The 12,156-nt window shown below is 35.4% G+C and overlaps 1 protein-coding gene and 1 non-coding gene across 2 annotated transcripts in view; one reads left to right on the forward strand and one right to left on the reverse strand.

Moving 5' to 3' along the window:
- Nucleotides 1–12,156, reverse strand: part of TTC6 (tetratricopeptide repeat domain 6) — a 48,085-nt gene that overhangs the window by 11,947 nt on the left and 23,982 nt on the right. Inside the window, exons 8-10 of the mRNA XM_030931640.1 lie at nucleotides 6,758–6,968; nucleotides 4,348–4,500; nucleotides 3,335–3,505 (exon numbers count right to left, since the gene is read on the reverse strand). Of these exons, the coding sequence (XP_030787500.1) occupies nucleotides 3,335–3,505; nucleotides 4,348–4,500; nucleotides 6,758–6,968 (535 nt within the window). The remainder of the gene's footprint in view (nucleotides 1–3,334; nucleotides 3,506–4,347; nucleotides 4,501–6,757; nucleotides 6,969–12,156) is intronic.
- LOC115897777 lies at nucleotides 2,788–2,894 on the forward strand. Its single transcript, XR_004057573.1, has one exon. It is a non-coding gene; the product is annotated as a U6 spliceosomal RNA (small nuclear RNA).

The following is a 12,156-nucleotide window of genomic DNA, read 5'->3' on the forward strand; positions in this document are numbered from 1 at the left end:
TGAATCAGAAATATAGGAACCCAGAAAAGAGGTGACCAGGAAAAAATGGCATGGAAATAGGATAGAACTAGAAAAATAAAAAGGAAACCTGACTTATGAGGTCCACAGGGATAATAGGTATCTCAGGAAACAGTAAAGATTTAGAAAAAAAATACAAAAGAAAGACAAAGAAAATGAAACAGACATTAAGAAAAAAAAATTTAGAATAAATCAAAGTTAAAGAATATATGACGTCTATATAATTGGTATCCCCAGTGAACAAAACCAGAACAATGAAACAGAAAAAAAATGTTAACTGAATTCAACAACACTTATCTGAAATCTACATACTGAAAACACATACTGTGTACTTGATAAATTTAACCTGCAGTGGTCAACTCTAAGGCATACCTTGTTAAAACTTTTTCCTTAAAAAACAAATGTGGTTATTTTGACAGAGCAAGTTGCTCTTAAGAAAAAGAAAATCCGGTTTGCATCATGCTTCTTGACACCAACATACACCACCAGAAAAGAAAGCAGCGCTTACAAGACACTCAAGGAAAGAAACATGAGTCAAAGAGCCATGATGTCTTAAGGTATAAAATAGGCTACAGGCAAACAGCTATCAACATGCAAAAATCCAAGGAATATTGTTCTCAGGAGCCCCTCCTTAGAACTCTACCAGAGGATTAATTTCAGACAACCAAGAAATTATTGCGGGGAAGGGGAGTTTGGCAAATAATCTGGTGATGAGAACTGAATATACTTAACTGAAGAACTAAGACTAAAATGTGCAAGAAGGGTAACAAAATAATACATAAATATTAAATCTTCAGGCAGTGTAGAAATAATAAAACTTACAACAAAATGAGATAATTAGATTATGTACTCCCCAAGTGAACATGCAGTTTATTCTTTTGGATTTCCCCAAGCGTCAGCAGTTGCAGTTGCCCTGCAATATCTATTGTCACCTGTTTCCAGCCTGGAATCCTCTGCTCTTTCCCCTACTTAGCCTTCCTTCAAGACCCTCCCTATGATGTGATTATCTAACTCACCTTAATTTGGACCAATTTTTATACCCGAGAGACTATGGAAACTAAGTTTATGTGACAAGCTGACATAATAAGCTGAAGCATATTTAAGAATATGAGGATAAACTAGTTTTTTTTTTTTTAAAAAAGAATATTACTAACTAAAATTGAATAATGGATGAGAGGGAGGAGGACTTAAGGGGTAATTTCACTGTTGTTCATAGTAGAGAAACTAAATTAAGAGTATTAAAGTTATTTTTATAAAGGTAATCAGTACAACAAAACTATAAACCTTCCTAAATATCACAAAAGCTAAAAAAAAAAGCCAAAAAATAAAAAAAGCAGAGTTAAATACTTTCAAAATACTTTTAACATTAACATACTTGTATTACATAAAATGACAGAACTAAGATCAAATATATTTATTACATCAAAATTAAATGGGCTTAACTTGCCTATTAAAAGAAAAATATTTTCAAATTAGCTCTCAAAGTAAAATCCAATTCTATGCAGTATAAAAGAGACATACCAAAAACAAAGGATTTTAAAAGTTGAAAGGAAAAGGAAAAGCAAAGGAATATCAGGTAAAGCAAATCAGAAGGTCTCAGAGGTCATGATCCTCATATTATACAAAAGGTAATTTGTTCCACAGAGCATTAAAAGAAACAAAGAAGGAAATTTGTAATGCTGAAGGCTATAATTCATAATGCATATATAATAGATATAAATATCTATACATGAAATAACGTAGCATGAATTTTCACAAAGCTGACATTATAAGAGATATAAAGAGAAATATATAGGAATCCCCTAATAACAAGATACTTGAATAAATCTCAGTCCAAGATAGACCAAGTGAAAAAAAAAGTATGAATGTAAACTAATTAATAATGTAGACTTCATAAATGTAGACTTAAATTCACATCCTAATAGTAGCTACCCTTTCTTTGGAATGACCCTGACATATTCAAAAAAGGTTTTTACATTAGACTACATTAAAACTCAATAAATTCCAGAATGTAGAAAATATAAATGTCCTTCCATCTGGTTAAGTGCCCTATTAATTTATTCTTTAGTCAAATGGGAAATAGAAATTACAGAAAATCTGGGGAAAACATTAATAAAAACATTTCAGAATATACTTAACACTACTGAAATATATACTTAAAAATGGTTGAGATGGTAAAGTTTTTGTTAGGTGTATTTCACCAGAGCTAAACAAGCAAACATTACAGGGCCAAATGTGTGGAATGCTGCCAAAACAGTACTTGGGTAAAAGGCATACTTTTAATAACTTACTACAATATAAATGAAAGGGTGAAAATAAATTAAGCTTCCAACACAAAAAGATAAATAACAAGATAAATTCAAGGAAAGCAGAAAAAAGAGTGACTATAAATAAAAAGCAAAAATTTAAAAATTAAGAGTTTGAATCATGTAAATGCCTTATGATTCAAATGAAATAAATTCAAAAAATAGAAAATATCATCATCTAATGACCCAACATTTTTGTTTCAGATATTATGAATTGAAATCCAAAGAGATTAAGGCATCACACAAAACCAAAACTAAAATCCAAGTCTTACTCCCAGTCAAGTGCTCCCATGGCAGAAATTTGGAAAAAGCATAAATTAAGGTGAGTTAGATAATCATAAGGAGGGTCTTGAAGGAAGTCTAAGTGCGGGAAAGAACAGAGGATTCCAGGCGGGAGCTGGTGACAATACATATCACAAAGCAAGTCTTCACACTTGGGGAAGTCCAAAAAAATGTTTACTGGATGCTCACTTCGGCAACATACACACTAAAATTGGAACAATACAGAGAGGATGAGCATGCCCCCTGTGCAAGGATGACATGAAAATTCATGAAGCATTTCATATTTTTCAGGGAAGGAAGGATAAAATATCAAGGAGCATGAGAAAAGTTTTGGTGCTGATAGATGTTTACTATCTTTATTGCAGTGATGATTTTGCAGGTGTACACATATGTCAAGACATCAAATTATACATTTTAAATACGTGTGATTTGTTCTATGTCAATTATGTCTTAATAAGATTCTAGCAAGACATTTATTATGATAAAATATAAAAGAAGAAAAAACGTTTACAAGTATTGTTGATGATAATGAGGAGAATAAATCCATAGAGGCATAAATATTTAATGGATAAATTATAAACATTCTTATGTAAGACAATATTTTAAATAAAAGAGCTAATAGCCAATGCATTATTAGCCTGAGATTGTATGAACTACATTTTGAAGCTATATATAATAAAGATAGCATTTCATGTCAAAAAGAAAGTGTTAAGTAAAACTCACATTACCTGGGAAAACTGCCTGTGGTGAAAGTAGATATTTCCCGCATTAAAGTAAGCCAGCGAGTACTTGGGGTTTAGATAAATTGCATCTTGATAGTCTTTCATTGCATTCTGTTTATGGCCCATAAACTCATGAATCACCCCACGATTTGTTAAGAATTCTGCTGTAGTATTGATCTGCAGTATAATATTATGATTATTTAACATCTGGGAATAGTATTTATCTCTGATTGCATGTCTGCCAAAATGAACATTAGAGAATCTACTTGTGGGAAACGAGTAATTTTATAGTGCATGTAAAACCCCAGCAGAATAAATATTTTGAGAAAGGAGTTGGTATGAAGTTGGTTCAGTGTCAACACTTTGTTGATTTGGTTGCTATAAAACAAATAATCTTAGTGTTTTTTCACTCAGTTCCTTTCCAAGGAATAGACAAAGTGGAAAAGCTTATCTGTTTAGCTGTTAAGCTAGAGAAGAAATTAAATTGAATAGTTAACAGGTGTATTTTTATGTAGTAGCAATTATCTTTCAGTTCTTCACTTTTTCTCATCTCAAACACTACAATATCTGCCCAAATCTACAGAATCAAAACCCAAAATCTAGAAGTAAAGAAGAGTTTCTATCCGTGCATTCAACATGAGATTTTTACTTGTCATTTCATTATGGAAAGATTCTGGGGATTTACACTGTTCTCTCTTTAGTTCCTTCAAACCTAGAACATCATTTTATGTTACGCATTCACTTTGTATGACAAAATAATATTGATGTCCCATGAAAGTATAAAGCGTATTTACTGAAAGCGATCAATATTTATCAGGACTTTTGGGTTTTAGTGCATTTAGGTTATAAAATTGGCAAGCCATAACTCTTTACCCTAGGGATCACTTGGGTTAAAAAAATACAAAACATTATTTTCTGCATAAGTACTTTAAAAAGCTAACAGAGAACTTCTTACTTGAACCTATTCATTGACAGTGTTAATTTATGCTAATAATAATATAACCTAAGATGGTTCTTACCTTCATGGCAGCATTAATATCCTGCATTGCAGCAAAATTATTACCCATCTGAAGACAGACCACAGCTCTTCCTTCATAGGCTAGGTAGTTCTTTGGATCAATATCTATGGCAATCGTAAAGTGGTTCCAAGCCTTCTGGAATTTTCCTTGGGCCTAAAATAATTTTCCAATTACACAAAGTAGGAAATAGTCCATCACATAACAAATGTTTATGATTCTGACTCAATCAAATAAAACCTTTAGTAAGGGTATTTAGTAAGGGTATTTAGCCATGCTAAGTCTAAGTTCTTTTAAACCAGAAAGTAGGCGTACTGAATGCATACTGTGGCTGTATTCAGTTGACTAATTACCTCTGAGTATTTATGATGAAATTTTAATTAATTAAAATATATTTAACTTCAGAGTCATCTCCTGTACCAATCCCGGACAATATAAAATCATAGCCACCATGTGAAATGCCAACAGTTTTTACCAACACACAAAGATTCACATTGAGCTGCACACACATAGGGAGGGATTGCATTTATTTGATTGGCACTGAATCTCCAGTTACAGATAATATATACATAATATACATAATAAAATAAACATGTATTGAATAACAAATGAATAATGATGTAAAACATATTCTGATAAATCATGCCAGCATCTGGAGTTTTAGGATCACTATACGTATTCCATGGAAAATACATGTAAATCTACCAAGCTTCTGTTTATACCAACTGGAAAAGAAAGAAAAAGGTCAGGAGAGGGGCATTGTTAATAGAATGATGTCAGAGTGCTTCTTAGAGAAGACCAGCTGGCAACTAAATGCCTCCACAGGAAGGCAGTGAGTTAATAAATTCAGTACAGTCTGGAGTCTGTCTTTTTTTCTGATGGGCTAAAAAAACCCATCGTGCCAGAATCTTGGAAGCTGACTCACTTTAACCAAGCTGAGCCTAGGGACTCTCATATGAAAGTAAAAAGAAATACAATTGTTAAGGGAACAAGACCCTGTTTCCTGACCATCAAATCTTCTCTCTCTGGGTAAACCATTTGTAAATCCACACTGTCAACACAAGCTCATTTAATAAACAAGGAATCAGGCAAATTGAGATTCGATTATTAGAATATTAAATAGCAAACTGCCTCACAGTAAGATCTCTGTCATCTGCTCCAGACCACATCTGTTGTGCTCACTTCTATATTTCTAGTGCTAGGCAAATAATAAGGGAATCTGTAAGTATTTGTTGAACAAACTGTTGCTCTTTCCCTGGACAGAACTCAGATGAGCCTAACTCTCCTTTTGCAGTCCTCCTTCCTGACTCAATTCTTTACACTGCTGGGCTTTTCAATTCTCTTTCAGGTTGCTATACACCCAGTGAGATATTCATAAAATGCAAATTTGATGTCACTTCTCCTATTACTGCTATTCACATTTTTAACTGGACCATAAGGCCTTTAACTCCAGCCTCAACTCATGCCCTGCTCCCTTTGCCCATAACATTCCATCCACTTGGGCCCCCTTGTCTCTTTCTTCCAAGACTTTCTGATGGGCCGGTTCCACTCTACAGAACACTGTATCTTAGCCATGGCCCCTATTTTCACACCTCAACATTATTAATTTCTCAAAAAGCTTTCTCTCACCTCTCAAACAAAGCTAGGTTATTTTGTTACAAGTTATACTAAAAGTTATACTAAAACTCATCCTTTTCCTTTGTTGCACTTATCATGATTATAATCAGTTATTCATATGATTAATTGTTTGATGCCTATCTCTCCACTGAGTAGTAAACTCTGCAAGAAGAAGGAAATATATCTTGTTCATTGCTATATCCCTAGGCCTAGAGCAGTTTCCGTTCTATATTTAGTGCTCGGTTAATGTCTGTTGAATGCAATGAACTGACGATGATCTTAACACACTTCACTGGATTGCAGTCAGCCCTAGCTGCCTTGGAAATCCCTCTCTTTAAATGGACTTTGCAAATTTCTCTGTGATCCAGTAATGGCTAATTTTCTTCCCTTTAGCTTTCCACTAATGCAACAGGACAAAACCTGTGGGGCCTAGGTGTACAAGCTAGTAAAATAAATGTTACCCAGGTTCTTATAGATGAACTTCATCAGGCAAATTTTAAAAGTTGTTTGTAAGTGAGGAGGAAGGTAGGGAGGGGTGCAGACATAAAAGGAAGCTCAGGTTCAAAAGATTTTCATTTAACCAGCCTACCAGTTCCCCAGGCTGATCCAGATCCAGACAGTCTCTCTATAACTAACTAAACCCCCTGTCCCCACTGCTACTCTGGAACCTAAAAGCAAGGAAAAGACAAATGTTCATAACCAAAGAAATAACATATACTCCCATTGCCAGGAAAGAGCCAAATATATTCTTTCTCCCCAAAAGATGCTTTTAATGCTCAAAATGTTGCTATATTACCTGCAAATTATAGCCAAAACTAATTCTGGCTTTTATGTATGCTGGATTAATATGCAGTGCTTTCAGAAAGTCTTTCTGTGCTTGCTTGGTGGCTTCATCATGACCACATTCCATGTAAGAATTTCCCCGTCCAACATAAGCATCCAGAAAACATGGGTTAATTTTAAGAGCCCAGGTAAAGAAATTGACAGCTTCTTCAAACTCATTAATTCTGCAAATAAATAAAAATATTGATGCCTTCTGGTGAACTGATGCATTCTGGTGGCATATGCAATGTTTTCCTGCAACTGACTTGTCCATAAAGATTTGAATTGACTCATAAAAAAAAATTTCCATTTCTATAATCCATTGTAGGAGGTAGGCACATAAGTCCATAAGACCTAAGGAAGTGTGACAGATCCTTTGAAGATTTGATGGCAAGAAAGAGTCATTTTCATAGCAGCATGTGATGGGATGATATTCTGGATTTTTTTTTCAAGTTATTAAAGTCCACTTGGAATTCTTAAATCTGTTTTTAACAGGTATTAATTACCAGTATAGAAAAACATATGCTACGATTGATGAAATCTACTTGTAAAAAATAGATTAAAATAAACTTATTTGTATGTATTTAATATTTCCTTATACAATGAAAACAGCCAGATTTTCATCACATGGGCATCCTTACATCAGATCTCCTATAAAGGCAGGCCATTTCAATGTGGACACCAGGAGAGAAGGGGAGAGAAGAAAGTAAAATGCATTTTATTTGTGAATGTATTTGGCTAAATGATAACTCTCTCTATCCTCCCTAATTACTCTCTTGTAAAGGCATCAAATATTTGTTCATGGGCATATAAAGTGACTTCTCCATTTCATATGCATATCTAATAATAATATTTAGTTTCAATTAACATGGAGAGAGTCTAAGATTTTTAAAAATAGAATGGAATGAGGAAACTAGCATTCTTTACTTACCAGGTACTGTGCTAAATACTTAACATATGCTATCTCCTGTAATACTTCCAACAACTCTGTAAGCTAGTTATAATTATCTACATTTTACAGATGAAAGGAAAATTATGGCACAGAAAAGTCTGCACACAGGTAATGGCAGATAACTAACATACTATGTTCGCACAGAGAAAATATCTGAGATTCAGATAAGCCTTACTCCAAAATCCATGCTTTTCCACACAGCCATCTCTACCACACAATCTGCACCTATAATACACCTGTGGTTGGTGTACAAGAGCCAGTGAGCTGATATCTCAACAAGGTAGCCAGAAGAAAGGCTTGGAGTTCAGATTTGAGCCTGAACATGAAAATTAATATTAATTTTTTAAGGTTGTTATGAGGATCAAATAAGAACATGTGAAGAACACCTAGCACAGAAACCCTCACCCATTGAAGATTATATCTTCCTTCCATTCTCTTCATTACTTCTCAAACAGGTTTCATATTTTAATAAGATGGATCACTACTTTGCCCATTTTTCCTTTATAAAATACATGGAACCCAGGATAGACTGTTCCAGGAGTTATCATCTTCTAGAGGTTACTCGAGTATCTCTTAAACCAGTGATTTCCAAACTACCCCTTCCTTCATGAAAGTTGCCCCTGGTTCCACCTACACTTTCACTAAATATTTTCTTTTAAATCAACCCACTTTTTTTTTACTTAACTAAATTTATTTTTTAAAGCAAATTAATTTAAATACCATAAGTTGAAAAATTATCTCATGTCATAAATAAAATAATAAGCTAAAATGATAAGCTTGGAGCTGGATACTTTATTCTGCGGAAAACAGCCTGAGTGCTGCACCATCGATTACCAACAGAAAGTTTTTAAAGACTAGCTCTGGCCGGGCGCAGTGGCTCACATCTGTAATCCCAGCACCTTGGGAGGCCGAGGCGGGTGGATCACAAGGTCAGGAGTTCAAGACCAGCCTGGCCAACATGGTGACACCCTGTCTCTACTAAAAACATAAAAATTAGCCAAGCATGGTGGCGGGCCCCTGAAGTCCCAGCTACTCGGGAGGCTGAGACAGGAGAATTGCTTGAAACCAGAAGGCAGAGGTTGCAGTGAGCCAAGATTGTGCCACGTCACTCCAGCCTGGGCAACAAAAGCAAAACTTCATCTCAAAAAAAAAAAAAAAAAAAAAAAAAGACTACCTCTTAGCTGAGACATTCTCCTTGATGTGTTCAGAAGGTTTGGGGAAGAATTCATTTTGAAACTGAAAGGCAATTCAGTTTCTCACAATGTGATACAGTATTTTTTTAATGCTTGTCCAGGCCATGAAAAGTAACAGGTACTTGCCATACTTGCTCCATGTTTTCCCAAATGTGGTGCAACAGGTGTTCTTCTAGAAGATCACACAACAATCCACAGTGAAGCATTAAGAAAGCTTGCTTCTGATCTTACAAGCAGGCAAAGGTTAACATCCACATATGGGAATCAGATGCCGCCTTTTGAGTTACTCAGGAAAACACAAGGTCACTTTCCTTAAGTAGTATACAATGAAATTGTGCTCTCTTTCCTGATAATTAGCACTATTTAAGAAGTAAAAGTCGGGCTGGGCATGGTGGTTCATGCTTGTCATCCCAGCACTTTGGGAGGCCGGGACAGGTAGATCACTTGAGGTCAGGAGTTCAAGACCAGCTTGGCCAACACGGTGAAACCCCATCTCTACTAAAAATACAAAAAACCAGCCAGGCATGGTGGCATGCACCTGTAGTCCCAGCTACTTAGGAGGCTGAGGCATGAGAATTGTTGAACCCGGGAGACAGAGGTTGCAGTGTGCCGAGATCACGCCACTGCACTCCAGCCTGGGCAACAGAGTGAGACTCAAGAAAGAAAAGAAAAAAAAGAAAAGAAAAGAAAAGAGAAAAGAAAGGAAGGAGGGAGGGAGGGAGGGAGGGAGGGAGGGAGGGAGGGAGGAAGGAAGGAAGGAAGGAAGGAAGGAAGGAAGGAAGGAAGGAAGGAAGGAAGGAAGGAAGGAAGGAAGGAAGGAAAGAGAAAAAGAAGAAGTAAAAGTCCACTTTGCCTTTCCAAGTGCCTTCTCACTGTAGTATAGCAATAATTCTAAACATAGCATAACAAATTCCTTATCAGGAATAATAGTCATTCTGTGTAAAATGCATTTAGTTTTGACAGGTTTAGATAGGTTTTGTTGTGTTTAGTATTTCTATCTGTGGGTAGTGAAGCATTTACTTATGATGCATACCTATAGTAAGTATTTCAATGGACATTTCCAGGGAAATCCCTTTCTCTCATATTCTCCCCAAATTCATTGAAATGCCCCTAGTAATATTGACATCCAAATTTCATCATACACCCTGGCCCCTCTTACCCAGTGAAATTAAAAATCCTTTGTGAGTACATATTCTAATATATGGTTTATGAAATACAATCTTCCCTTCTGTATAGCCTAACCAAATAGAAAAATAAGGCAGTGAACTGAAGCTCACCACCGTGTCATACAAGTTGTGAATTACCAAATGGCAGTGATTGAAGCTATTTTTCTGTACCCATCAAGTTATCAGCACTAATGTTTAGTGAACAACTAGTCTGTTCAGACAAAGTAAATAATCATTAAATCTTAAAGCTGAAAAGAGATCTTGAAAGACAGCTAGCAAGCTCCTCAAAGCCGATAGTGACTAAAATCAAGTCCAGGGAGGTGAAAGTGCTGAAAATCAGAGGCTCCCCAGCCTCCTGCATCAATAGACCAGGAAAAAAAAATGAGGAGATGCCACTGTGGAAACAGAAATTTCATTTCTCTGAATATGTGTCTGTCACAGTGTCCTACAGGTTGAAGCCCTTGTTAAGTAACTGCATGGCATTTAGCCAGTGGGAGAATGTGGCAGAATATCTATGATCTTGTCAGGATACACGTTCAATGAGATATAAATTGTTAAGCATCAGTTACCACAAGTGTAAAAGTATGTTAAATGAGGTTTTCTAAAATACAACGTGTTCGCATAAATCTAGAGCCATGTGATCACTTACTGGAGGTGCATGATTCTATTTACTGTGTTCTGTGAACAAGGGATTGTGTGCTGAGCTTGTCCACTAGGCAGGCCACAGACACAAAGGTCCACTGCATTTTCCAAATTAATCACATACGTGACCAGATGTGCCCTACTGAGTTGTACAAATAAATCACAAATCCTTCCCCAAACTAAAGAATCTGGTTTGAAGAGTTAAAGACTCAAAAATATTTTATGCCCCAATATATAAGAATAGTAAAATAAATGTGCTAAAGTGAAAAGTAGATAGGATATATAACTTTGAGTAATCTCCCTCTATGATATTTTTTGAAGTATGAAAGTGGCATTCTCAGTTCTAAAAATTAATTCTACCATAACACTCGTGGTGACTAAATTGGGCAACAAGTAGGATATTCAAGCCTAAGGAATGTTGTCTCCTAGCAACCACAAGAGTGAGAACCAGAGATATACAAAGGATACTTCAAAAGTCTACAACCCCACGAGATCAAAGATCAAAGCCTTAAAATTTAAAAATTTATTTCTTTAAAGAATTTTTCCAAATGAGGAAATGTTTACTTTCCCTACTGTAAGACACACCAGGAATAAATCCCCATAGTTACAGTCCATGCATCTGTGGTATAAGGATGTTATAGCTCAACTTGAAAAGCAAAAAATATTTATATATATACAACCAATCACTAAACACTCCTTATTGTTAAATTCAGCACAACTCAGAACTCAAAACACGTGGAACTGGGACTCTGAGTTTTCAGAGGTGTACAGTTGATTTAAATTCTACTTTTATTAAAGAACAATAGAGATTCTAGTTGGGTGATGAAAGTTGGTTATTTGGAATTGCAAAGCAGTATCAGCTCAAGGAGGCTCTCCACTATAAACCCAGTGATTACATTTCATAAAAGAGATTGTGAACTGACATATAGAGAAATTTACTGGTTCTAATGGTTCCTAAACATAGGAGTGAGGTAGAGAGTAGTTTTGGAGTCTGTTTTTAATTTTAACAGAATGCAACGAGCTCGGACATTTTTGGTCTTCACCCGCCCACCAAAACAAACACATCAGTCATCGTTATTCCATCTCTTCTTAAGAATGACAATTACTTAAAGAGACAGATTGCACAAAGGTTGCTGGATTAAAATAGACAATAGTATGACCGGGTTTCGCTGTCTGTACAAAATGAAAGGTCTGAGACCAGGTTAGGCCTTTTAACACAAAGACACCTTCAGAAGTTCCAGTTATGGTATTACTCTGCCCATAAAATTTAAAAAAAAAAAACCTTCATAGGAAAATGTAGCGTACTATACATGTCCTCAAAGAGAAAAGGATGTCAATTTCCTAAACAATTCAAACTATGTTTTACTCTTTAAATTGGGTATTTATACAGCCTAGTCTACATAATTTGGAACTATTCTAA

The sequence above is a fragment of the Rhinopithecus roxellana genome, chromosome 5 (genome assembly GCF_007565055.1).
Source record: "Rhinopithecus roxellana isolate Shanxi Qingling chromosome 5, ASM756505v1, whole genome shotgun sequence".
In the NCBI taxonomy this organism is placed as follows: domain Eukaryota; kingdom Metazoa; phylum Chordata; class Mammalia; order Primates; family Cercopithecidae; genus Rhinopithecus; species Rhinopithecus roxellana.